Source organism: Aotus nancymaae, unplaced genomic scaffold (assembly GCF_030222135.1).
Source record: "Aotus nancymaae isolate 86718 unplaced genomic scaffold, 86718_ANA_hifiasm-v0.15.2.pri h1tg000064l_1, whole genome shotgun sequence".
Taxonomy (NCBI): Eukaryota; Metazoa; Chordata; class Mammalia; order Primates; family Aotidae; genus Aotus; species Aotus nancymaae.
In genome coordinates, this window is record NW_026988479.1 from 25,237,839 (window position 1) to 25,265,425 (window position 27,587).

The following is a 27,587-nucleotide window of genomic DNA, read 5'->3' on the forward strand; positions in this document are numbered from 1 at the left end:
GTTCAGTTTGAAAACCACTGACCTGGACTAATAACCAAATCATTATGTATTCCTCTAGCACCCAAGATGAGAAGGGTGAGTGATTAGATAGAATTTTGTTGCCTTTTTTGTTTTTATTAAAGCTGCAATCTTGGAAATGATCATCACATCCACACCCCATTCATTGTAGTTATGGAAAATTCAAGCTGGGAGAAGGCTAAGGGCAGAGCAGAGACCCAGTCCTGGCCATGGACATCCAGCCCAGACTTCCTCCCATGCAACCTTGCCAGACCAAAACCAGCAGCCGGAGACCACAAATCCCTCTTTAGACAAAGCCCTCAAGCCACCAGCACACCTGGCTGTATCCACACGGCATCCCACACCTTCCAATGTCCAGGGCACACCCCACCCCTGGGGCCCTAGCCAGGCAGGGCTCTGAGCCCAGAAAAAGGCAGGGTCTCAAGAGAGGATAAGATCGAGTGGCAAAGGAGGGAACTGCAGAGAGCAGGGGACCAGGCCCTGGAGAGCAGAGGAAGAAGAGAGAAGAGATGGGAAGGAGGACCACAGGGAGTGGAGGGAAGTAACTCGGGCTCTGGGGATGGGCTGGGGCAGGCCTGTGGAGCGGGGAGGGGATTCTGTCACTGAACCAGCACCAGTCGGCCTTGGAGGGAGGGGGCACCTTGGAACCCAAAGCCTGGAGGAATGGCTGTTCATCCTCCATGGGCTTTCTGGGTGGGACTAGGGTGTGCAGCGGGGCAGGGGCTCCAACCAGCCCACGCATAGGCAGGATGGAGGTCACCCCCATGACCATTTCTGCCCTCTCCTTGCACCATCTCTTACACACCAGCTCTCCAGCCCTGGAGAACCACAGAAATCTCCTTCTGACCTGCCCCTTGCCTTGCGCCTGCCCCAGCCCCAGCCCCAGCCCCAGGACACCTGTCACTTCCACCCTCCTCCAGTCCCCCCTCTCCCATCTGCCCCCAACATTCACGGCGTGACGGTGGCCACCGAAGCCCACGTTGTGGGTCTGGAGACAGGCTGGTCACGAATGTGACCCACGTCTGCCCAGGACACCATCAGCAAGGCCCAGGTCTTGCTCCGGGCCTGAAAGCCGGTCTCCGTTGGCAGAAACGCTGCCAGAACCAGGCCCTGCCAGGTCCCGGAGGGGCTTACCTTCACACCATCGCTCTTCTTGTTTCCCCCACTCTTCCCTCCTGTGGAGGAGAAAAAGTAGAGGGTTAACAACACCAGGCAGGGCACCAGGGCCCACAGGGCGAGGAAGAGCAGCATCCACGCGCAGCCAGAAGGCAGACCGCGGGGAGCAGAGCTGGCCCAGCGATCCTGGGGGAGGCCTCCTCCTCCTCCAGCTCCCTCCTTGGTGGCCCAGGGACTGCCAGTCGCCCGCTGGGTGGGCCTAGGTTCCCCGCCTTCTCAGCAATCTCAAGCGTAACCCTCTGGCTTCATGGTTTGAGGGAGGTGTCCAACATGTCCCAGGACCGCAGGCTGCTGTTTCAGCCTGGGGATTCCCTCTGAATCCTGGTCACCACCGTGCTGGCAGTGGCCAACCCAGAGGCCCGGCTGCCTGGCCCCAGGCTAGACACGCCCTCCCCTCCCTGGCCCTCTCTAATTTTAGCCCCATGCTGCTGCGGAGGTCATGTGTCAGCCCTGCCTACTCACTCCGGACAGCTGCAGGCTGCGTCTTGCCGGTGACAAGAAGCAGATGCCCCCACTGGGGCCCACCCTGCCAAAGCACCCATCCCCTGCCTCTCTCCTCAGGCCACACAGGCCTCCCCATGCTGCCGCTGGCTACAGCCCAGGTGGCAGGGGCAAGCAGAGCAACAGCTCCCTGGGGGCCTCCCCTGCTGTCATTTCCCCTTACCTCCCTCCTCACCTCCCGGCCAGAGCCCTGGAAGTGGGCATCAGCCAGGAAATGGCCTAAATGTCCAGCCCTGCCCACTGGCATCTGGCTGCTTCTGACTTAAGCAAATACCTTCAACAAAACAGGGCATCTGTGAAGTACTTAGCATAGCACTTGACCCATATGCCGCAGATGCTCAGGAAACGGTAGCCATTATAAGACTTCTCCTGGAGGCCTTGAGAAGGGGAGCTGAGAGGAGGGCCATACGAGTCACTGATGTCCCAGGGGCTCTGAGAGATGGGGCTCATGGCAGGTTACCTTCCCAGTCACTCCCACATTTCTACCTATGACCCCTTCAAGGCTCCCATTCAAAGTTCCCTACTTGGAAACCAAGGCAGGGGCCACCTCTGGATCCCGAAGCTGATGGGAATGACCGTCCATTCGCCACAGGCTTTTGGGGGTTGGACTAGGATGGGCAGTGGGGCGGGGGGGTGCTTTCTCCTCCAGCCTCAAGGCAGACGCCTCTCTCAGCTCCAGCCCACTGTCACAAGATTGGGGGTCCAGTGAGGCCACAGTGTCTGATTTTCAAAAGACGACAGAAATCTGGGGTTTTCTATGAAAGCTCCTAATTTTTAAGTGTTAGAAACTCATTCAAGAAAAAACTTTTTTAAACACCCCTCCCTCCACAAAGCATATCAAGAGATTGAATCCAGCTCACAGCCCGCCATTTTGCGAGCTCAGGACCAGAGTTCTCTAGGGTGCTTCGGTTGTTAAAAAAAGACTCTGACTGGCTGGGAGCTCATCTTTCAGTTTACAGAGTGGCAGGATCCTTGTCCAGGGAGAGGGTGGGAAGGCAGTTTAACTAGGTGGGAAAAGCCCAGTCAGAAGTTCCAGTATCTGCCCACCTCTGGGTCTCACTCCTCCCAACCAGTTACATGAGCAGGTGGGCCCACTCAATGCAGCCGGGCTGCCTTTTTCTCAGAGCTGCCGTCTTGCTGTGGTGCTGGCCACAAGTCTGCAGCAGCTTTCTCGGCTGGCCCCAGCCCCAGTCAGAGGGCCCCTCGGGTGAGCTTTGCTCTATCTGCTATCTATATCTGCTCTGCAGCCTGCCAGCGGTCTGCACTCCCCAGAAGGAAGCCTCTGGCGGGCACTGGCCCAGCCCTCTCTGACGTGCCAAGAGGAGCTTCTTGCTAAATCCTGACAATAATCCCTTCCCTCCTCTCTTCGGGGGCACATGCCTCAGGTAATTGGGCACTCCCTGCCTTAACCAGCCCAGTTTGGCCAAGGGTCTGGGAGGCTCCTGCCCTGGACTCCGTGGTGACCTAGCCCACGTAAGGGCACTTGCTCTGGGGTTGGTCAAACCTGTGCTGAATGCAGGCTCTGCCTCTCTAGCCATGCAACTTGGGGCAAGTCAGAGCTCACTTCCTGTGCTTCTGCTTCCTCATCCCAGAAACAGGGATGGCGGCACCCCCGGCACCCCCTCTGCTGCCTTGTCATGAAGGCCACCTGAGGGGACGCACGGGACTGCTTAGCACAGAGCTCCAATCATGGTGGGCAATATTGTTACTCCCTAAGCCTGACTCCACCCTGCCGAGACCTCAACCCCTGCAGTCGGAAGCCGTCCCCTCCTGGTCACCCAGCATTGCTGGAGGAGTGGGGAGCCAGACTAACCCACTAACCAGTCCCGCTGGGCCCTGGGCTTGCTGACTTTTGACCTCTCTTCGCTTCTGGGTACAGGCCATGGCAGATGAGCTAAGCCCCCAGTCACAGAGTCCTCTGTAACTCCCACTCTCCCCAGGCCCGGTGGCCTGGGGGCACCCAGATATCCGACAGGACGGTGCCCCCAGAGAACTGGTGCAGAGCTTACTGGGGACCCTGAGGTCCTGCCACTTACCGGAGAAGTTCCTGGTGGCCAGCATTGTGGTGAGAATGGCTCCCTGCAAGAGATAAGAGGAGGGCCGTGGAAGAGGCCAGAGGGAGGGGACACAGGAGGGACAGAGAGACAGGAGGACCACAGGAAGGAGAGGCAGGTTCTGCATTCCAAGAGGAAGCCAAAGCCTCTGCCCTGCCCTCCATTTGTCCCAACCCCAACCCTGGCCCAGAGCCCATCCCTTGCCCCTTGAGAAGTTGGGATGAGCTAGGCTTTAGCCAGCACAGCTCCTGGGACAAAGCCATCCTAGGAGCAGATATTAATAGGTCCCTCAGCCTGGCCCAAGCTGATGAACTTGAGGGACACCTACCAGCAGAGGGTCCTGAAGACCAGCGACTTTTCTTGTTTGGGCAACAACAGCAGATGTTGCATCCCCCGACCCCTCTACCTCTTAGCCCTCTGTCCCATGCTGAAAGCATCCCGCTCCAGGACTAGTTCATCCATCAATGGCCTCTGGGTTCAGAGAATCCTGGGAGGATTCTTAATGCAGAGAAACTCTCTTCCATCAATAAGCAGGCTGGGGGCTGATGGCCCCTCTGGTTCCAGAGCCATCTGATTCAGACCTGACTTGACACTGTCTGAATCCCACTGCGTATGATGTTAAGAGTTCCTGATCGTGGTATTTTGAGACTTTCCTCTGTGATGTAGCTTCCGCTGCAGGACGGGGGTGGGACTCCGTTCTCCTGGCATCGTGCCGGCCACCACCCCTTGGTGTGTGTCCCCATCCTGAGCCTCCACTCAAAGCCTGGAGGCAGTAGGTAAGGAGGTTCCACATGTGCTGGGGCCTCCACCTCTTCCTCACATACTCAGTGTGCTGACGGCTCTTCTGTTCCACTGGCCAGGGGCCCCTCGCCGCCCTGAGAGCACACAGAACCTGCAAGCGTGTGAAGCTCTGGGCCCACCTGGGTCCCACTGAGCCTCCTTGGGGCCACGATCGCTGTCTGAGTGCCTCAGCCATTCCTCCACAGTACTTGGCAGCTGGGGCCCCTTCCCATACCAGGGTCTCATGTCCAGTCACATCTCACCCCCAAAAGCTCTCCCCAGGCACTCTGAACCACTTGTGGCACCCCTAAGGGTGGTCATGTGCACTTCCAGACTTCTGCACAGGCTGTTCCGTTGTTTTTTTTTTCTTTTTGAGACAGAGTCTTACTCTTATTGCCCAGGCTGGAGTGCAATGGCATGATCTCGGCTCACTGCAAACTCCGCCTCCCAGGTTCAAGCGATTCTCCTGCCTCAGCCTCCTGAGTAGCTGGGACTACAGGCATGAGCCACCACGCCCAGCTAATTTTTGTATTTCTGGTAGAGACAGGGTTTCATCACGTTGGTCTCAAACTCCTGACCTCAAGTGATCTGCCTACCTCAGCCTCCCAGAGTGCTGGGATTACAGGCGTGAGCCACCGCACCCGGCCACATTTTCCCATTCTGACTCCAACTTTAGCTAATATCTGCTTATCCTTCAAGGTCTCAGCTTAAATGCCCCGGCTCCAGACCCAGAATGCCATTGCCCGGCTGTATTCTCCCACCACCTTGAGGCTTGCCCAGGCACAACACTCATTACTGCCCTGTAACGTCCCAGGTACTTGTCCATCCTCTCCTCTAGAGCAAGGGCTCAGTCACACACCGCTCACTCCCCAAGCCCAGCCCGCCATCCAGCATGTAGTAGGTGTTCAATAAATGCTTATTGAATCAATGAAGGAAACAACTAGTGAGCAAGTCTCCTGGCTTCGGTGGAGACCCAGGCAGAGCTAGTCCCATGTCTGGGACTGCGGAGGATGGGGACCTGTTACCTTCAGTTTCCTCCTGGCGTTGAACTTCTTCAGGCAGTCCACGGTCTCCTGTCTGTGCATACAGGACGCCACGGTGGAGCGGTGCTGGGGGAAGTGGGGGAGAGAGCTGTAAGCGGAAGGCAGACTGGAAAAGACAGGCCCACCCAAGGGTACCCCTCAGCAGGATGTCTTAGGGGATGTTTCGGGGTGCTTAGCATCCTGGTGCCAGACATTCAATGCCGGTAGCACCCTCAGTTGTAAGCCAATTAACGCTCCTCGTTTCCACACTAACCCTGAGAACCACAGGAGGGCCAGTCACTTGGATTAAGTCTTCTCGGCCCCCATGGGCCAGGGACAGTGCCAGAACTCTGTGGGGGCCTGGACCATGAGGTCTGGAGGGGCTCCTGGGAGAGGTCCTGCTGAGGGAGGCTCACCGAGATCCAGGGGTGCTTAAGGGCTTCGGCAGCTGTGATGCGTTTAGATGGGTTAATGGTCAGCATCTTATTGATCAAGTCCTTGGCTTCTGGGGTGACGGTGTCCCATTCCGGTGACGGGAACTGGAAGGGGCAGAGGGGCCAGGTTTGCCCAGCCTGCCCCAGGCCACCCCTGCGATCCCCCAGCCCCTGACTGGCAGGGGAGCAGGCAGGGGTCCTACTGCCCATCCACTCAGGCATCCACACCAGGAGGAGTTGGGGCTCCTCGCTGCAGGGGAGGGGCTGGGCACCCTGACCCCATACAAATCAGAACACGGTGGAGGGAAAGGAGGCCTCCCTCCATCCATCATTCTGAGATTGTGCCTTATTTGGAGAGCAGCCGGCCAGGGGCTTTAGCCAGACTTCAGAATCAAAAGGCCTGGGTTGAAGTCCTGGCTCTGCCTCCTGGGTTGTGTCACCTGGGTAAGTCACATGACCCCTTGAGCTATCCCTAGAGATGTTTTGAGAATTAAATACAATATGAAACATATAGCACATAGCTTAATAGCTATCTGCATAAAAGCAATATAGCTTGGTAGTTAGAAGCATGAATGGTAGAGACAGACTGCCCAGGTTCAAATCCCAGCTCCACCATTTCTTAGCTATATACTTGGGCAGTTACTTGACCTCTCTGTATCTCAGCTTCTCTATATGTAAAACTGGAATAATAACAGTACCTATGTCATAGATTGGTGTGAGGATTCAGTGTAATAATATGTGTAAAACATTCAGAAGAGTGCTATAGAAGTGTTAGCTATTGTGATTATTTGTACAGATGAGAGAGAAAGAGAAAACCTGGCTTGGGAGGCTGCCTCTCCCCTACTCCTCACTCCATTTTGGTGCCGCTTCTTGCCTTCCGGGGCCCCACAGGATACTCCAATCATTAGGCACAGCATGGTAACCACCTGGCCCTGGTTAGTCTTCGTGCTCCCCTGGGGTTCACCCCTGCGCCAGGACTAGACAGTGGCTTGGCGCCGGCTTTCATTGAAAGGACACCAGGGGATGATGGGGGCTGAAGAGAGGAGCGACACTCACATCATAGGCACCGGCTTTGATCTGCTGGTACAGGCGGTGCTGGTCCTCATCCCAGAATGGGGGGTACCCAACCAGCAGGATGTACAGGATGACCCCTGGAGAGAGGACCAGAGAACCTTCAACCCTCTGTGGGGCAAAGACATAGGGGGAGGGGTGCGATGGGAAAGGAGAGAGGGGGTCCCAGATGCTAGGGGGCAGCCAGGGGCACAAAAGGGCCTTAGGATGAACTCACCACAAGCCCACAGGTCCACAGGCTTCCCGTATGGGTCCTTCCGCAGCACTTCTGGGGAGAGGTATCCAGGAGTCCCTGCAAACCCTGCTCCCAGACACACAGATAGGCAGACACATACACAGAGGTTGTCTCGTAAGTAACTTGCAGCAAGATCCTGCTGGAAGAGGGGATGAGGGTTGCTCTGGAGTGGAGGAAAACAGCCCCTGCCCCTCAGGTGCACTTGGGCTTATATTGTGCAACCCCAGTGGGCCCAAGACATAAGCCTGATGAGCTAGCAAAGCCTCTAGATCAGATCGACAACTAGCACACCTGTCACCACTTCCCACTCCAGAACCAGTGGTAGATAGCAGTCATCAGTCACAGAGCTCCTTCCCACTGGGTCCTGACTCAGGATCATCAACTTCTCAGCACCACTCTTCCAGGAGCCACTAGCGATCCATTGCTGGTGGCCTCAAGACAAAATGTACTTGCCGTGTCAGCCCCAGGCTGAGAGGTCGGCCCTGGCCCACTCTGCACCCCCTTGTTGGAGTTGGTCATGGGCCTGTCCTAACTCTGACTTTGCCCCTTGGGTAGGTCTCTTTATCTTCTAGTCCTTGTTTCCTCATCTGTCAAATGAAGGATTAGGGATTCCTATCTTAAGTGCCTCCCAGTGTTGTTGAGAGGGTTAATTGAAATAATGAAGACCCAAGGTATTCTAACAAGTAATCTTAAGAATAGTTATGAGTTACTTCATGTATATGCTAGGCGTTGGGCTGAGCACTTTATATGCTTGGTCACATTTAATCCTCACACCACTCTTGAGGAACATCCAATTCTTGTGTGTGTGTGTGTGTGTGTGTGTGTGTGTGTGTGTGTGTGTTGTTGTTGTTGTTGTTATTGTTGTTGTTTGAGACAGGGTCTCATTCTTTTTGCCCAGGCTGGAGTGCAGTGGTGCGGCTCACCGCAACCTCCGCCTCTTGGGTTCAAGCAATTCTCCTGCCTCAGCCTTCCGAGTAGCTGGGATTACAGGCATGCGCTACCATAACCAGCTAATTTTGTATTTTTGGTAAAGATGGAGTTTCTCCATGTTGGTTAGGCTGGTCTCGAACTCTCGACCTCAGGTGATCTGCCCATCTCAGCCTCCCAAAGTGCTGGGATTACAGGTGTGAGCCACCGAGGGCCCGGCAGGAACATACAATTCTTATTCCCATTTTACAGATAAAGAATGAAGGCACAGAGAGGTGAAGTGACTTAGCCAAAGTCATACACCTTACAAGTAGCAGAGTCAGGATTTGACCCCAGAACTCTGGTTCTTAACCATGGCTCAATATTGCCCACTAAAAAGTACTCCCGGCCGGGCGCGGTGGCTCAAGCCTGTAATCACAGCACTTTGGGAGGCCAAGGCGGGTGGATCACGAGGTCAAGAGATCGAGACCATCCTGGTCAACATTGTGAAACCCCGTCTCTACTAATACAAAAAAATTAGCTGGGCATGGTGGCACGTGCCTGTAATCCCAGCTACTCAGGAGGCTGAGGCAGGAGAATTGCCTGAACCCAGGAGGCGGAGGTTGCGGTGAGCCGAGATCGCGCCATTGCACTCCAGCCTGGGTAACAAGAGCGAAACTCCGTCTCAAAAAAAAAAAAAAAAGTACTCCCACGTAGCTGAAAGAGACCCAGTTACACCAAAATCACAAAGCAGGCTGGATCATCTGAGTTTAAGTCCTAGTGTACCCCTTTTAAACTTTCTTGACCTTCTGCAAGTTTCTTGCCAGTTTTTTCCTCATCTATAAAATCAGCATGATGATCTCAAACACCTAGAGTACTAGGGCAGCTCTGTAGAAACCTCCCTAAGGCTTTCAACCATAGGGAGGAGAGATGGCAGAGGTGAGTGACAGGAAAGGAGAGAGGGGGCCCCAGGGAGCCCTGTGGAAGCCCGTAGGGTCCCGTGCCTGGCCCCCAGGGACACAGATGGGTGCTACCCACTGGCTCAGAGACTGGGTGGGGCAGGGCCTCTCCTCTACCAGTGCCGGCTGGCCCAACAGCATCTCCAGCCAGACCCATTCGGGCAGTGGGTTCCCAGAAGCTGATGTGTCAACACAAAGGAGTGCTGACCCCCAACACTCCTGCCAGCCCACCCCACTTACCAAACCATGCCTGCTGCTCCCCCTCCACTTCTATGGCCAGGCCAAAGTCTGCCAGCTTCACTGCGGCACCCTTGAGCTTGGAGGCCAGCAACAGATTCTCAGGCTTGTCAGGACCAGAGAAGAGGGAGGAAGGGGAGAAAAGCACCAAGAGACCGTCAGGAGATTCAGAGCCTCATCTCTGGGGGCCCAGGCTCACAGGAAGAGCAGCCCAGTGGCCCCCCAGGGCCCCTGCCCCCACCTCCAGCCCCACCTCAGGCTCCTGAGTCTCAGTCCCCAGAGAGGGACTATCCTATGGCAAGACCTCCGTCAGGCCTCCCTTTCTCCATCAGCCACGCCTCCCTCCCCACTTCATGGTCTGGAGCTAGGCTGAGGTGAGGGCGGGGTGATTCGGTCACCATCGCAACAAAGCAGCAGCAGCAGCAGCATTGATTGTGTCCCTACTATGTGCCAGCCGCTAGGTGAAGTGTTCTGCGTGAGTCATCTCATGTATCATCTCAATGACCCTTTAGGGTAGGTATTATTACCTACGTTTTCCAGTGACCTTCTTACATCCCTTGAAACAGTCCATCTTGTTTCAACCTCAGGGCCTTTGCACTTCCTGTTTCACTCCTCTAATTTTTTCTCCCCTGAGCTTCACAAGGCGGGCCCCTTTACTTTGTCCAGCCCTCACTCTCATGTCACCCTTACAAGGAGGCCCTCCATGGTTAACTCTATCTAGAGGAGAAGCCCTCAGGTGCCCCCTGTCTTTACTCCTGTTTACTACCTTCATAGATCTCATCACGATTTGCAATGTTTCCCCCATCTGTCTATGTGCTCATTCATTATCTGTCAGCCCTGTGGAATGTGAGTTTCTTCTCTGTGCTGTTCACCACTTTATCACCAGCACCTAGGCTGCAGGGCCACATAGCAGGCACTTAATAAGTATTCGTCATGTATATCAAGATGAGAAAACTAAGGCTCAGAGAGGTTAAGTGACTTGGCCAAGATCACGCAGTTAGCAAGAGAAAGAGCCAAAGTCTGACTCCATCTTAACTGCTCTAGGCTGAAAGATGATGGGGCTTATACAAGGGGCCAGCAGCTGACTTGGGAAGGTCCTGTACCTGGCCTCTGGGGCATTGAGGCTGCTGCTTTGCACTGGCTCAGCCTCCAGAATTTCTCCACTTCCTGCTGATCCCTGCACCTTGGGACTCAGGATGGAGGGGAGCTACGAGTGTGGACTCACTGAGATAGTCCCAGTTTCTGACCCCAGTGCTGCCACCTCTATGCCATGACACGTGGGCAAATTATTTCACTTCTCTGAGCTTTAGTTTCCTGTGAGAAAAATGCCTACCTTATGGGGTGGTGCATGGACTGACCGAGAGAGTTGATACAAGCACTTCGCTGTGGCCTACAGTAAGTGCTTGGTAAATGTTAGTACTCCTATTTTCTGCCTGGGGAGGGGCTCAGAGTCTCTGAAGACTGTTGGTTTCCAGTCCTCCTCTGACCCACTTCCCAGTGGGACTTCTGAAGGGTCCCACCTCTGACCTTTCACTGTCTAAAGCTAGGCTGGACCCAAACAAATATAGCTTCCTCCACCTGCCTGGCTCAAAGGCATCCTTTGTCCTCTGGGGACGATGTTCCTAACATGTCCTGGGTCTCAGTAGCCGTCCTGCCCTGATTTGATGAATGTGTCACTAATTATTGTATCCAGAGTGGCCTAAATTTGGGCTGCCTCTCCTCCTTCCTCTTCCAGTGCGGGGGCTGCAGCTATAATGGGAACAGGCCCTCTGGGAGAGCCGGCCTGCAGTCTGGCTGGAGACCCTCTTCGAGTGCACACTTGCTTCATCTAGAGTGAGCCACAGGGAGCTTGCCTGGGGCTCAGGAGAGAAGCCATGGCCTGCCCAGGATGGTCAGAGAGGGGCAGGGCCATCTTCAGAGCCCTGTGCCCCAAAGAGGGACCCAGACCCAGGGGAGCATGCCCAGGGAGGGTGCCCAGGATGAGGCTGGCCTGTAAATCACATTGCAGTGGGAGTGTGGCAGGGATGGGTACACACTGCAGGGACTCAGCAGCTAAAACAAAGCTGCCAGAGTCCCTCTAGGGATCTTCCAAGCTGGAGGCTTGGTCTGTGTGTGGCTCCAAATGGCAGAACTTGGGTTCAGGGCAAAGCCCCTCCAGCTCTACCTTCCTAAACTCAGTTTCCTCGTCTGAACAGTGGGGAAAATAATCTTGTCCACCTCCCTCCCCCACACACACACTTCCAGCCTAACTCAGAGAAATTAAAGGGATTCTGATCGTGTCCAACTCTGCAGGTGGAGGGATGTGCAGAGGGGAGAGGGGCTCCCGGGGTGAGCCACACCCACGGTGGGTTGCTCACCTTCAGGTCCCGGTGCACCACCCCCATCTGGTGGCAGTGCAGCACAGCCTCCAGGATCTGCTGGATACAGTGACTAGGAAGAGAGAGAGGAAGGGGTCACGGTGGTGTGAGCACAGGCCTCCCCTGGGAAGCTGACAGGAGGCACCATTGCCAGGCAGCTCCTGACACTCACCTGGCGTCCGCCTCACTGTAGTACTCCCGGGCCACGATGTCTTCAAACAATTCCCCACCAGTGACCCTGGGGAGACAGGCATGGAATTACCCTCCAATAGAGGCAACCCCAGGTGCTGCTTCATCTGGAGGAGTCTCCAGGAAGCTAAGGATAGGGCTCAGGGACCTCAGAATCTCAGTCACAAAAGGAGGGGCCCCAGGGCTACTGGGGTGTCCCCTGTTGCAGTCCCCTTCCCGTCTTCCATTGCACCCTTCACTGACTCCAGTCCCCTCTCCTCCGCCATCCCTGGCCCTTCCCCACCTGGGCCAGGCTGGAGTCCGGAGGTTAGGAACATTCAGAGCACATCACTAGGCTCATTCGGAAGCCTATGGCATCTCCTGTGATCAATATCTCAAGGGCTATTTTTTATCGATGAGGCTGGTCCCATCACTGATTTTCGCTGCCATCCCAGGAACTACTGAGGCCTATCATTTCATTATTGCTTTTCTTTGAATCAACATTCTTCAAAAAAAATTAAACATATTCCAGAAGGAAACTTTATATTGCCACTGAAAATGGAAAACCAGCATCACTGGCCACAAATAGAAGAGAAGCAAAAATAAATATAGGATGAAAGCTAAAAGTGTTTGTTGGTGTTTTAGGAAAGTCAGCTTGCACTGCTTGGGTAGCAGGCCCGACACATTTGGGGAAACTCTGGACCACAGGAAGGAATTCAGCCCAAGAGGTCCAGCGAGGTCAGCCCTGATTAGGCTGCCCTGAGACCCTTGGCACATCCCAAGACGGGGCCAAACTCACAGGTCGAAGATCAGGTAGTGGTGTCCCTCCTCCGAGATGCTGTCATGGAGTCGGACTGTGGGCGGGGCGAGGCAGTTGGTTACAGCGGGACACACTGCTGCCCAGGCCCCCTCCTCCCTCCCCTCCCGCTTATATTCAACATCCCATGCTCCCAGACAGCCACTGCGTACACACCAGGTGCCAGGTGCTTTGGCAAGCGCCAGTGAACAAAAGCTCACTGTATTGAGTCCGCATAGACCTCAGGCATTACTGAAAGAGGCCTGGGCTTATACGCGAATGATCCTGTTTAGGTCAAAGTTTACTCCCCTCCCCTCTCCAAAACCTGTTTCGTCGCTGGCCAGGCCCAAGTCATGGAAAGCCTGTGGCTCCAATCTCTACCACTTACCAGCTGTGTGACTTCTGGCAAGTTGCTAGGCCTTTCTGAGCCTCTCTTTCCTTGCCTGGACAACGGAAATGAAACTCCCAGACTTGCAGGCTTGTTATCAGAGTTCCAGGAGGCACACAGTTGGTGCTTACTCAGTGCTGCCTGAGCTAATATTCTGCTCTGCCCCCAAGCCTGAGGAGATAATGGAGCATGGAGGCCAGAGGCAGGAGTGGCAGGATCCCTGCGTTCTGGCGGGCTGAGGAGCTGTCATCTCTTCACACTCCATTTACCCAGAACAGAGGCAAAGCTCCCAAGAGCCTGGAGCTCCCAGCATGCACCCCTGAGCTATTAGAAGGAAAGGCCTGAGTCTTCGGGCTGACTCTGGGGCTGCATCCTGTCAGTCAAGAGCAAGTTCTCACAGGACAGAGCTCACATCCTTCCCCGCGCCACAGCCTAAAAATGTCCATGCAGGGGTGTGCTGGCTCAGTGAATGACGATTCATCTGCACAATGGAAAATGGCACAGCTGCTAAAATAATGCAGCAGTTATGTATCTACTGGTTCAGAGTCATCTCCGAATTATGTCGTTCGGTGAAAAAGCCAAGCGCAAAACAGTCTGCGTAGTGCTTTTTTAAAAGGATGTATCTACGTTTATATATGGCATAAGTCTCTCTGGAAGAATAAAGAGAAGCAGGCACTGGGAGCGCCTCTTGGGAGGGGAACTGGGGGAGTTGGGTCATGGGAGGAGACCCACTTTTCACTATGAATCCTAGTGCCATCTGAATGTTTGCCATGTGCATATATTTCTGACTCCGTATGACTTGTTCATGGCTCTCATATTTGCACATAAAGTTTGGAGACAGGCAGGCATCAGATACCCCAGAGCTGGTGCCTGTAGAAAGAGGGGGATGGGCACCAGAGATGGAGAATGAAGGGGCACAAATTAAAATGAAAATTTAGGCCACACCCAGTGGCTCACATCTGTAATCCCAGCACGTTAGGAGGTCAAGGCAGGTGGATCACCTGAGGTCAGGAGTTTGAGACCAGCCTGGCCAACGTGACGAAACCCGGGAGGCGGAGGTTGCAGTGAGCCAAGATCATGCCACTGCACTTTAGCCTGGGCAACAGAGCAAATCTCCATCTCAAAAAAAAAAAAAAACAATAAATAAGATAAGATAGAAATAAGGTAAAATAAAAATTTAGGCCCGATACAGTGGCTCACCCTGTAATCCCAGCACTATGGGAGGCTGAGGCAGGTGGATCACTTGAGCTCAAGAGTTCAAGACCAACCTGGGCAACATGGTGAAACTCCATCTCTACAAAAAATACAAAAATTAGCTGGGCATGGTGGCAGGCACTTGTCGTCCCAGCTACTTGGGAAGCTAAGGTGGGAGGATTGTTTATGCCCAGGAGGCGGAGGTTGCAGTGAGCCAAGACCGCCCCACTGCACTCCAGCCTGAGTAATAGAGTGAGAATGTCTCAAAATAATAATAATAATAATAATAAAATGCAAATTTAAAACATTCCTCAATGATGACACATTTATAAACAATAACTGAAAGATGTTTTAAATATATTCTAAAACAAAATCTTAAAGGCATACATAATTCTGCTTTAATTCCTTTCAAAATTTTATTATAAAAAATTCAGTCCAGGTGTGACGGCACATGTCTGTAATACCAACTACTCGGGAGGCTGAGGCAGGCAGATCATGAGGTCAGGAGTTCAAGACCAGCCTGGCCAACATGGCAAAACCCTGTCTCTACTAAAAATACAAAAATTAGCTGGGTGTGGTGGCAGGCGCCTGTAGTCCCAGCTACTCAGGAGGCTGAGGCAGGAGAATCGCTTGAACCCAGGAGACAGAGCTTGCAGTAAGCCAAGATCACACCACTGCCCTCCAGCCTGGGCGACAAGAGCAAGACACCATCTCAAAAAAAAAAAAAAGATCAAATATACAGTTAAGTGAACACCCAGATGCCCACTATCTAGATTCTATCATTAATGTTTTCCTATACTTGCATTACTACATTTCTAACCATTCCTCTGTCCATTGATTTATTTAATTTGTAGTACATTTCAAAGTAAGTGCAGGCTGAATTTTTAAAGTGTAAACGTGTATTTAACTGCATTTTTGGTGTGCAGAATCTGGCAATTCTACATCCGGGCACTGCCCAGAATCCCTTTGGTAAGTCAGTGCATCGAAACCCCAGGTGCTAGAGTGTGGGATGCTAATAGCACCTGAATCCCTGACTCAGGCTCTGCTTCCAGGGAACCTGACCTCAGATGATATGTGTATACAGTACTTGAGAAGGCACATATGTCATATATCATATGGAAGCACATATCATTAAATGTTAGTTCTAAATGTGAGGTTATAGGAGATACTTTAAAAAGTATATGTCTTCTCATTTATCTGCAATAAACTTGCATTGTTAGTGTATCAAGGTAAAGTTTTGCAAAAGACTCTTCCCTCTCCCTGCCTTCCTCCAGGTGGTCTCTGTGGAGTGACCCCTTTCCTATTCTTTCTGGTGGGCCATGTCTCTGGCTTCCCTTTCCTGAGTATCAGACCCTCTGAGAAGCCAAGCTGCAGCTAGAATCATCTCAGAAAGGACTTTTAGAACCACAGCAACAGGCTTTGGAAGGAGCACCAGGAAGACTGGGGTCCCAGATCCACCCTCTGACCTGGGGCCTCAGCCCCTTTAGAGAAAGTCCTTGGGTCTCAGGGAAATTGACAGAACTGAGGGAGGTTTTCTCCAGAGCTGACTCTCACTCAGATGGTGGCTTTGTGCTGATGATAAGAGTCCGTCCCTCTGAGCAGCTGGGCGAGTGGCACACAGGTTGGAATTCAGCCCCCACTTTTGCAGTGCACCACCTGCGTGATGGTACTAGAGTTGGCTTCAGTCCCTGAGGGGCATCAAGTCACACCTCAGAGCCCAGGAGACAGGATTTCTTGTGCCAGAGCCATTTTTCCACACAAAGCCTCCCCTCCCATCAGTGGAGGCTGCCCTGAGAAAGGACTCAGCCAGAGCCCAAGATTCAAGGGCCATAGGCTGTCAGCACGGTCCTGTCTCCTGGTGGAGTGACTGACATATCTGTGCTCATTGAGTCATGCTGTCACTTTTGACTGTTTAAAATATTGTCATAGAACAAACAAATCTGCAACCTAGCTTTTTATTTACATAGCTTGATTCATGCACTTCTGGCATTCCTGTGACTTTCCAACAGTGCATTTTTTTCTTGGAGGTTGAAGGATAGTACTTGTTCCCTTATTTTCGTGTGCCCCTGACACCACATTTGTGATATCCACTCAGAAAGCTAAATAGAAGGACTGGGAACGAGGGCTCTGGAATCAGACTTGCTGAGTTTGCCTCCCAGATCCACTTCTTACAAGCTGTGTAGCTATGAGCAAATGACTTAACCTCTCTGAGCCTCCATTCCAAACAGTAGTGCCAATACTGTTGGACTGTTGTGGTCATGAATGTGATGATTCCTGTAAACCACTTAGCACAGTACCTGGCCCTAGAAGAAGTCAATAAATGGAGACATTATCATCTTCATCACTGACTCACCATACTTCCCTTCCCCACCACAAATCACCTATTAAGCTTTCAGGTTGTCCCTAGCACAGTCCTTCGGAGGACTGTGCTTCGGAGTGGCCTTCTGGGGTCTGTCCCATCTGCAGGTGGTGATGGTACAGACAGCAGTTTACTGACCTCTCCCAAGAAGGATCTGGGAGGTAAACGCTTTGTGCACAGCACAGTTGGACTGACCAGTGCTGACCCAGGGACCTCACTGACCTGGTCCCGTGGGGACTGGACAGTGGCCACAAGGAAGCAGAGACCAATAACCTTGTCTAGATTGGCCAAGCAGACCGAACAGGACTCAGTCCAGTTTCTGTAGGCACAGGCTCGCCATTCGGGTTTTGAGCCCACATCTGTACCTCTTTGCACAACTTTGGGAAGATTACAATCTACTTTGAAGGAAGATGCTTGGAAAATCAGGAAAGTGCACCCTCCAAGGACCCTTCCAGCCCTGACAGTAGCTCAAAGCTCTTCTGGGGTCTTCCTGTGCTGGATGCTCAGCTCTCTTTCCAATCCCCTGTGCATCAGCCACCACCCCCAGTCCCATCTCCCATCCCCACTTCTCCTGCACATTCTCAGGGCCTCACAGATACTTTGGCCTGTGGTGGGTCTATAATGCACCTGACATCAGGTGAACGAAGGAAGGAGTAAATGACCCAATGATGACGATGATGATGGTGGTGATGGCTACCATTTCTGAGCTTTTATCACATGCTAGGCTTTGTGCCAAGTGCTTTCCTCGTGCTATCTCATTTTACCCCCAACAGTCCTAGGAGGTGGGTGCTGTGATTATCCCCACTTCACAGAGGAGGATACTGAGGCTGAGAGGTTCACAGCCTGCCCAAGCTCAAACACTTTGTTAACAGCAGAGCTGAGATTGAAACTGGGCGCCTGACTGCAAATGCCATTCTCCTAACCACCATGTTGTATGCAGTGCCTCCAGTGATAACTAAAAATCTTGATGGCCCCGAGGAATGACAGTCTTATGGAGTTTCAGGCAAGAGGAGGTCTTCAGACAAGGTTGTTCTGAGGGAAGGTGTTGACTGGGGGAAAGGGGACAGGTTAATGATAATGACTGTCATGATGCTACGCTCTATTTCATCATCACAATCCTAGGAGGTAGGTATCATTTCCATTTTCCAGATAAAATGGAGCTTCAAAGTGGTTGAGCAACATGTCCAAGGTCACACAGCAATGAAGCAGCAAATCAAGGATTTGAGCTGTAGTCAGTCCAAAGCCAAAACACACTGCCCCCCATTTTATAGCTGGGAATGAGAGGGAGAGGGAGGTGTGAACAGGAGGAGGCAGTGTTGACCTGAGACAGTTGCAGTTGTGCAGCAACATACACACACTTACACAGACTCACATACACACATTCACACACAGACTCACATTCACACACTCGCAGACACACACACACATATTCGCACACACAGACTCACATACACATATTCACACACTCACACTTAGACTCACATATACACAGACACACACACACATTCACACACATACATGCATTCACACACTATATACATGCACTCACACATTTACATACATTCACACACTCACACACATTCACACAGTCACATACATGCATTCACACTACACTCACATGCACATACATACATGCATTCACACACACAGACACACATTCACACACACATTCACACATACACATGCATTCACAGACATTCACACACTCCACACACTGTCACATACACCACATACATGCATTCACACACTCCACACTCACATACACACACATTCACACACATTTATACAGATATACACATTCACACACATTCACACACCTACACAGACTCACATTCATTTACACACTCAACATACCCTCACATACACTCATTCAAACACACACACATTTACACACTTACACACATTCACACACACATTCATACACTCACACACATTCACACTATGTACACACACTCCACACAGTCACATACACATACATTCACATACACTCATACACAGACATTCACACATTCTCACACTCACATTCACTCACACACACTCCACACACTCTCACACACTTACACGCACTCCCCTCCTTCCACCGGAGCCGGCTGCCTCTCTAAGAACCATAGAATCTTACAGTCAGAGGTCACTCCCAATCCCCTCCATCACACAGCTGGGGGGTTGGAGGCCTGGAATGGGCAGGGGCTGCCTAAGGCCACACAGTGAGGACATTAGTAGGTCAGGGACCAGGGTTCAACCAGGGCTGCTCCAGCCAGCCCTGTGCTGCATCTTCTCTGATGCTGGCTGGGGAGCCTCTGGCTGCTGTTTGAACAGGGAAGGGGAGGTGCCTTCTGGGTATAAATAGCAGATGGATCCGCTTCTCTCTGGCAGGAGAGTTAACTCTTGGGACCCTGGGCACAGAGAGAGGCTTCCCTGCCTGAGGGGAAGGCGTGTTGGCTGTCAGAATTGGAAGAGTCCATAGCCGTCGCCTAGGCCCTGCTCCTCCGTGTGGTCTGTGAGTCAGCAGGCTTGACATCTCCTTGAAGCGTGTTAGAACTGCAAAATTCCAGCCCTAGCCCCAGCCCACAAAGTCCAAGTCCACCTTTTCACCAGGTGCCCAAGATGCTGCTTTAGACAGCTCTTCCCTCATGAGGATGGGAAAAAGCAACTAAGAGAGGGCAGTGCTTCTGCCCAAGGTCACACAGCCATTCCCTGACAGAATTAGCTCTCAAAGCCACACTTCCTGCCCTCATGACTCAGGACCCTGACAGGCAGGGATCAGTCCCGCAATTGCACAAGGGCTGGGGGAGGGGGCCAGGCAGTGAGGTGTTATTTCAGAGCCCACCCCCATGGGTGCTGCTGCTCTGGCTCTGTCCCAGCCCATGGTGGCCCAGCCTCTCCACGCAGCCCGTGCCCGGCCTGTGGGCCAGGGCCTGAGTTAGAGCTTGCCCCTGTAGGCAGGCAGGTGCCAGGTCAAGGGAGGAGGGCAGGGCCACGCTGCCAGGCTGAATCAACATGGGGATGTGTTTGGGGAATGGGCCACAGCGGTCAAGGCCACGCGCTTCCCCCTGGCCTATTTTCATCTCTCCCAGAGCTTTAGAAGTTTTCCTGAAACAGCTTTTCCGAAGGAGGCTGCCGGCAGTGTGGGATGGGAGGAAGGGCCTTTCTTCACCTTCCCCCGAAACAAGCTGGCTCTGAGGAATGTGGAAACCATTAAAGACGCCCCCTTTCCCATCTCTGCTGCCTCCATCCCCGGAGAAGAGAGCAGCTGCTCTCCACCCAACCCAAAAACACCCACTTGCCAGGGTGGGCAGGGAGCAGGTCCTGCCCCCCCACCGTGCCCCTCTCATCCCGCAGGGCTCACCAATGTTGGGGTGCTTCAGCAGGCGGCAGATGCGGGCTTCACGCTCCAGTTTCTGATGGTCTGAAACACAGAGGCTCAGGTGAGTCCCCGGTGAGGGAGGAACCACCACCCTCCATTTCTCCCTCCTCACAGCCTCGTATTATCTCCACCTCCCAGGGCAGCCCCTGGGCTCTGGGAAAGCTCACCTTCTGGCCAGGGCTTCTGAGTTCTCCAGGAAGACCGTGGGGTGCAGGGGAAAGAGGAAGAGGCCTGGGCTGCAGTGACTCAAGCACATTCCTCGCCCTCTCTGGCCTCCATTTCCACAGCTCTTAAATGAGAGGCTTCTCCAAGACACCTACAGGCCTGTTTCTCAGGCCCTATACTCTGGCCAGACTGAATGGCTGAACTTCACCTCTACAGGGAGACCCTGCTGGGCCCTCTCACTTCGGGACATGCACATGCAATTCTCCTGCCTCAGCCTCCTGAGCAGCTGGGAATCGCACATGCAATTCTCTCAGCTTGAAACACTTCCTCTACCTCCCACCCGCTGCTCACTGGTCATCACTCACTCCTACCAACCCTTAGATGTCTCAGGCCCCTGGCAGCAGGTTCCGACTGCCAGGCAGGCAGGCGCCCGTCCTCTGTGCTTTCGGAGCCCCCGAACAGCATGTCCCACCCAGTCCCATGGACATCTAGTTCCTTGAGGGCAGGGACTTGGTCTCCGTTGTACCCCTGACATCTACCCAAACACCTGGCACTTAGTAGGTGTTCAATAAATAACTGAATGAAGCTGGGCACAATAGCTCATGCCTATAATACCAACACATTGGGAGGCCGAGGCAGGTAGATCACTTGAGCTCAGGTGTTCAAGACCAGCCTGGGCAACACGGTGAAACCCCATTTCAACTAAAAATACACAAATTAGCTGGGCATGGTGGTGGGCGCTTATAATCCCAGCTGCTCGGGGGGCTGAGGCAGGAGAATCACTTAAAGGTGGAGGTTGCAGTGAGCTGAGATCATGCCACTGCATTCCAGCCTAGGCAACAGAGCGAGATTTTATCTCAAAAAAAAAAAAAAAAAGAAAGAAAGAAAGAACCAAATGAAAAAATAAATGATTGAATGAATGCACCTTTCTAAGGGAGTGGCTATTCTTCCAGAGGGCTGTGTTAATTCCCAGAAGTCACCTCCCTTTCAGTAGACTCTGGGACCGGGACACAGAGACCCCCAAAGAATCTGCAGGGGCCAACCCAGAGCTCCCCCACCTGCCTTCTGGGCTGCTGTGCGAGTCCCCTGGGGCTCCCACACACCTGGGGGGAGAGGCCTTGCTTGGGGTCTGCCACTGTGGCTTCTGATTCTCCTGCTGCTGGGAGCAGTAGGCCACATGACCCTACTCGGTGCCCCCAAACAATCCCGGGCTGGGGGCACCACTCTCCTCCTTTTATAGATGAGGAAACCGCAGCCTGAACAAGCTGAAGCCTCCGTGGTGGCAGAGCTGGAACTGAAAATGCATTTCTCATTTTCCTTTTTGGTCCTTTTTTCACAATTTGGTAGTTAACACCTTAATTTAACAAACAAACCCGTAAAAAAGAAACCCCTTTTGAAAATCTCTGTGCCAAGCACTGTGCAGAGGGCTTTTATATGCCTTTCCAGCCCTCACTGTAATCCTTTGAGGGAGTTACTATCATTTTTCTGGCTTTCCAGAGGAGGAAACAGAGCTTCAGAGAGGCCCAAACTCAATCCTGCAGTGAGCAGTGGAGCCATGCTTTGTATCCAGAAAGTCAGACTCCAGAGCTGGGCTTTCAATCCTGGGCTATACTGTTCTCTGTGCCCCAACTCATAATCACTACCTCCCTTTGCCCCCAACTCCCAAACAGGAAAATTAAAGCCCACAGAAGGAAACTCAAGCCAACATCCAGACGCCGAGCCCACACTAGAACCCTGGCCTCTCAGAGTAGGCAGGTATGCAGGTGGGGGTGGTGAGAATGGAGAAAGTCCCAGCCCTTGTCCCCAGGAACCCAGCTCCCCTTCCCCCTGCCCCCTTCACTACAGCAATCACTGGCTGTCCTCCAAGGGCTGCAGGAGCCAAAATCAATACTGAAAGGTGGCTTTTCCACCAGCAAAGCAATTAAGTCCAATTCAGTTTCCATGGCTCAACTCTCCAGCTGAAGACCGGCTGCAAGCTGGGGATGAGGAGGTGTGGCCAAGTTGGGGGGCTTCCCTTGTTCCCCCTCCCTCCATGGGCTCCTTTCATAACCTCCAGGGTAGGGGAGGCTGACTCCTGGGCAGAGGAGTGGATGCCCATCCAGAGCTGACCAGGCGGGGCCCTCCCCCTGCTCCACGCCCTATGCCCTAACCCCGCAATCCACCCCCAGCAGAACCAGAACTCAGGCAGGTCAAGGTCAGGCCTGTCGGAGGGGGAAGGGGGCTTCCGGTCTAGGCAATACATTCAGGGGGTGGGAGCCCCAAATCCAGAATTTTGCTGTTTTCTCCCTATGAGGTTACCCAGGAGCAGAGAACATTGAAAGGATTGAAAGAAGGAACTTTCAGCTTGTGTCTGGTTAGCAGACCTCACTGCTGGAAATGCTAGGAACTAATTGTGTAAATCTCATCATCATCCTGTGCATAGTGCAATTAAGCTGCGTTGTCACTTTTTAAAGTGTTCATCTTATTGAGTGTAAACATATACATTATGCAATATTTCTTATAACCCTGTTTGCAATGTTTTCATTTTCTAAGATACAGAGAACCTCAAGACATACAGAGACAATGTTTCTTTTGACCTCAGAGGCTGTGCTCTGTTACATAGATGGAGAAACTGAGGCCCATTGACGAGCAGTCCCTTTATCAAAATCGCTCACCAAAATCACTCTGAAAACTCAGAGCTCTGAAACCTCTACCCCGGCACCTTCCTCCCACTCCTCCCCTCAGCCAATTGTCCATGTAGCCAAGGCGCTCCTTTTTTTTTTTTTTTTTTTTTTGAGACAGAGTCTCACTCTGTCACCCAGGCTGGAGTGCAGTGGCTCGATCTCAGCTCACTGCTACCTCTACCTGCCAGGTTCAAGCAATTCTCCTGCCTCAGCCTCCTGAGTAGCTGGAATTACAGGCGCCCAGTACCATGCCCAGCTACGTTTTTGAATTTTTAGTAGAGATGGGGTTTCTCCATGCTGGCCAGGTTCGTCTTGAACTTCTGACCTTGTTATCTGCCGGCCTAGGACTCTCAAAGTGCTGGCATTACAGGCATGAGTCACCACGCCCAGCACTGAGAAAGAGTTCTTTTTAAAACATCAATTAAATCCTGTCAGTCCTTGGCTTCCAACTCTCCAACAGCTTCCCAATGTACTTAGAGCGCAATGCAAGCTCCTCGCCGGGTCCAGCCTCACCTTGGCTAGGAAGCTGCAGCCACACTGGCCTCCTCTGTGGCCTGACACACCAAGCTCCTTCCCACCTCACAGCCTCTGCACCTGCTGTGTCTTCTGCCCAGAAAGCTCTTCCCTGGGTCTTATCAGGCAGGCCCAGCACAATGTCACCTCCTTGGAGAGCTTCCCTGGCTGCCTTTTCTAAGTGTGTCCCTCCTGCCGCATCACCTCCCCATACCCTGTCTTATTTTCTTGGTTGACATTTGTCATTACCTGACGCTACCCAGCTGATGGATGTGTTTACTGTTCTTTTCAGTCTCACTCCCTAGAAAACAGGCACCATGAGAGCAAGGCCTTTTCTGTTGGTCACTGCCACGTTCCCAGGGCAGGACATAGAGCTGCTAAGCAGCTTGTCCAAGGTCCTGTAGTAAACAGGTGACAGAGCTGTGATTTCAACCCATGTACATAGTTACTATACTATATTGCTTCCCATTCTAATAAACTTCTGGTCGCACTCTCATTGCCCAGGCTGGAGTACAGTGGCAGGATCATGGCTCACTGCAGCCTCCACTTCCTGGGCTCAGGTGATTCTCCCACATCAGCCTCCCTCTCAGATAGCTGGGACTACAGGTGCCCGCCACCATGCCCCGCTAATTTTTTGTATTTTTAATAGAGACAGGGTCTTGCCATGTTTCCCAGACTGGTCTTGAACTCCTGGCCTCAAGGAATCCTCCCACCTTGGCCTCCCAAAGTGCTGGGATTAAAGGCATGAGCCACTGAGCCCAGCCCCATTCTAATAATTAATTAATTGATGAATTGATCCATCAGCTCATCAGAGTCCCACAATGGTGAGAGGACTGAGGGAAGCTAGAAGTCTTTAGCCTCCTGCCTAGGTACCTGGGGGAGCTTCCCTCAATGCCCATGATAGTGTCTTGGGAAACTTCTCCCTTCCTTCCTGGATGGTTGGGTCACCTACAGGGTGTGAGAGCTAAGGCTCAGCAGAGCTCAGCAGACAGGGATGGATGGACATTCTAGGGTGAGGTCCCTGGGGCCAGACAGTTCCAGCAGCATGGGACAGGACAGGGCAGACCTGACAGTCACTGCAGGCCTGACAGGATGTGCAATCACGCAGATGGGCAGGGCTCCGCCTCCAGAGGGGAGTGGATTCCAGGAGGCAGGCAGCCTGAGATTCCAGCAAGAGGCACACAAGCCAGGAGAAAAAGAGACCTCAAGTCTGGGAACAGGGAGTACCTGTCCCCTGCAATGGACATCCCAATCCTGGGAGGCCAGAGCGATCATCCCAAGAACCAAGAGTGCCAGGCAAGGGGTGGGGAGGAGGACAGCAGAGATAGGAAGCACGTGTCTTACTGTCCCCTCAGAGGCTTCCTTGCAGGGACCTGAATGATACTCTAGTGCAGCCTGGATGACCTCATGCCACGCTCCCCACCTTGTGCCCCAAGACAGGTCACTGGGGAGCCGAGAAAGTGACCGCCTCATGCTCAAGCTGGAGAGTGGGGCCTGTGGAGGTCACAGTGCCCAGGCCAGTCGCCTCTGGCTGCACCAGCCTCCTGCATGTGCCCAATGCACCCTTAGCATGCTACCTCTGTGTGTGTCGTCAGGAGGATGAGCTAGGAGGCTGTAGAGAACCTGCTGGGGGTTAGCACTGAGCCTGTGTCATTGTATTAGGTTGGTGTTAATAGCTACTGTTACTGATGATAGAATTTTTTAATGCAGGGACTTGGGCCTCCCTTCTCAATCCAACCCTCATAGGTGGAACTCAGGCAGCTGCGTTTTTTAAAAAGTTCCCAAAGATATTTGGCAGGGATTGGAACAGGCAAAAATTTCACTTTTCATTTCATTTCTTCATAGTTTCATTGACTTGTTTATACTATGAGCATTTTTAAAAGACTAGATTAAAAATACATATAAAAATATCTTCTGGGTTTGGGAACGACTTGCTAGAAGAGGTTGGGCAGGGTGGGCAAAAGAAAGCCACAGCTACCTGGAGGGTGGGCACAGCCCCTGCGGAGTGCTGCCAAAAGTCACCCAGGAGCACCAGCAGGAGACACTTAGAGTGTGTTGCCAAATATTCAGCATTAAACCCCCTCCCCGCCCCCGAGGCACCATGAGTGGCAAATAAAGAACCCTGTTAAAAGAAGCTCTGCTCCTCCTCTCCCGCTGGGAAGAAAAGTGCCTGGCAGTTGGCAGACTTTGCCAGAAGGTTCTCTGATAACCTCCCCACCCCCACTATCCACACTCACCTAGGCTGGGGCCACCTTCCTTCCAAGAGATCAAGGACTCAACAAGTTGCCAAAGAGAGGTGGCTTGGGTAGTGACTGTCTGCATAGCCCAGGTCTGAACTGTCCCAGGGAAGTTTAGTCACCTGCCAAACAGGAGCCGTGGCCCTTCCACTCTCCCATACACATCTGTCTCTTTTGGTCACTGTGCAAGTGTGTGTGTGGATGTGCCCCGAGAGTGCAGTGAACTAACCTGAGATCCCCAGCATCCAGGACGACCTTGGTGCCTGACCCTCTCTCCCACTGATATAATCTCAACCCATCACCACCTGTCCCTGCTCTTCAGGGATTGGGACATCTCCCTTGGTCACTCGACACCCAATGCACAGAAAGGGCACCAGACCGCTGCTAGTCACACAGCAATGACAACGCCAATCCAGGCATCTGGCCATGAGGCAGCACCCCTGCCAGCATTCCTGCCTGTCCTGTCCATAGCTCCCAACCTTCCATAAGCTTGGACTTTTCACACTGACTGTGGTCCATGTGGGGCTCCTGGTCCTTCAGAGACCCCCATCCTACCCCCAGTCACCCCTCTGCTGATCCTCTTTGACCTTCAAGACATGAGGGGAGGTTGGTAACTGGAAGAAACTGCTGAGCTCCCAGCAACACAGCCAGAGAAGAAAGGCAGCAACACACAGTCCAACACAGGGCCTGCTGGGAGGACCGCAGGGAGCAGCATGAGCCTCCTGTACAGCCGCTGTGAGGACCGCCACAAACCTGCACCTGCCAGGCGCTAGCCCCACACAGCTGCGCCTGTCAAACACCTGGACACTACCAGCCACTCACACAACATCTCCTGCGCTGCACAAACTGTGGATTGTACAGCCCACACCTGCACCCACCTCACCCAACAGAATTCCCTCCACCACCAGGCGGTCCCCAGGGAAGCTTATACACCATTTCATTCAGGGTGGGGGCTGCCATCTTTGAAGATAACCCTCTCCAACACACTGACCGTGGTTGCCACCATCACTGTCTTAAACACACAGTAATGGCAAGAAGTAAGTCTCCTGGGCGGGCTTCCCAAATTTTAATGTATACAATCACCCAGGCATCTTGTTAAAACGCAGATTCAGATTCTTCAAGTCTGGAATGGGGCTGAAGACTTTGCCTTTCTTTTTTTTTTTGGAGAGAGTCTCGCTCTGTCACCGGGCTGGAAAGCAGCAGCGCAACTTCGGCTCACTGCAATCTCCACCTCTGGGTTCAAGGGATTCGCCTGCCTCAGCCTCCTAAGTAGCGGGACTACAGGCACCCACTATCATGCCTGGCTAACTTTTTGTATTTTTAGTAGAGACGGAGTTTCACAATTTTGGCCAGGATGGTCTTGAACTCCTGATCTCATGATCCACCCGACTCAGTCTCCCAAATTGCTGGGATTACAGGCATGAGCCACCACGCCCAGCCAAGACTTTGCCTTTATAACAAGCTGCTGGTGATGCTGATGCCACTGGCCCAGGACCACTTCTAAGGTCCTAGGACAATGGCTCTCAAACTCATCTGCAAATTAAGAGTTAGCTGGGCATCTTTTCCAAAACCCAGATCACACCCCAGATCAACTATCTGGAGGGCCAGAGAGTGGCACGGCTGAAACCAAATACACTTGGAGTTCACCGGCCGCTCTCTGAGTGCAGGTGCTGTCCCAGGTGCTGGGTGCAGAGTAGCCCATCCTCTTGGAGTTTACTGCCCAAAAAGGGAGGTGGATATTAAAGGGGCCTAATCAGTAAACAGGATGAGTCTAGGTCAGGGAAAGCTATAGAGGAAATAAACAGTAATAAGAGCGAGAAATGGGCCTGGCATGGTGGCTCATGCCTGTAATCCCAGCACTTTGGGAGGCTGAGGCGGGCGGATCATCTGAGATCAAGAGTTTGAGACCAGCCTGGGCAACGTGGTGAAACCCCATCTCTACTAAAAATACAAAAAAAAAAAAAACTTAGCTGGGCATGGTGGCAGACAC

The 27,587-nt window shown here is 52.8% G+C and overlaps 1 protein-coding gene across 3 annotated transcripts in view; it reads right to left on the reverse strand.

Annotated features, from left to right (window-relative positions):
• Positions 1-27,587, reverse strand: part of CAMK2A (calcium/calmodulin dependent protein kinase II alpha) — a 70,271-nt gene that overhangs the window by 24,052 nt on the left and 18,632 nt on the right. For all 3 annotated transcript variants that reach the window (XM_064366509.1, XM_012451118.2, XM_012451202.2), the window contains 11 exons: positions 20,002-20,061; positions 12,718-12,772; positions 11,923-11,988; positions 11,751-11,823; positions 9,397-9,499; positions 7,274-7,357; positions 7,042-7,136; positions 5,968-6,090; positions 5,555-5,638; positions 3,732-3,774; positions 1,153-1,193 (listed from right to left, as the gene is read on the reverse strand). In XM_064366509.1, coding sequence (XP_064222579.1) covers positions 1,153-1,193; positions 3,732-3,774; positions 5,555-5,638; positions 5,968-6,090; positions 7,042-7,136; positions 7,274-7,357; positions 9,397-9,499; positions 11,751-11,823; positions 11,923-11,988; positions 12,718-12,772; positions 20,002-20,061 — 827 coding nt within the window. The remainder of the gene's footprint in view (positions 1-1,152; positions 1,194-3,731; positions 3,775-5,554; positions 5,639-5,967; positions 6,091-7,041; positions 7,137-7,273; positions 7,358-9,396; positions 9,500-11,750; positions 11,824-11,922; positions 11,989-12,717; positions 12,773-20,001; positions 20,062-27,587) is intronic.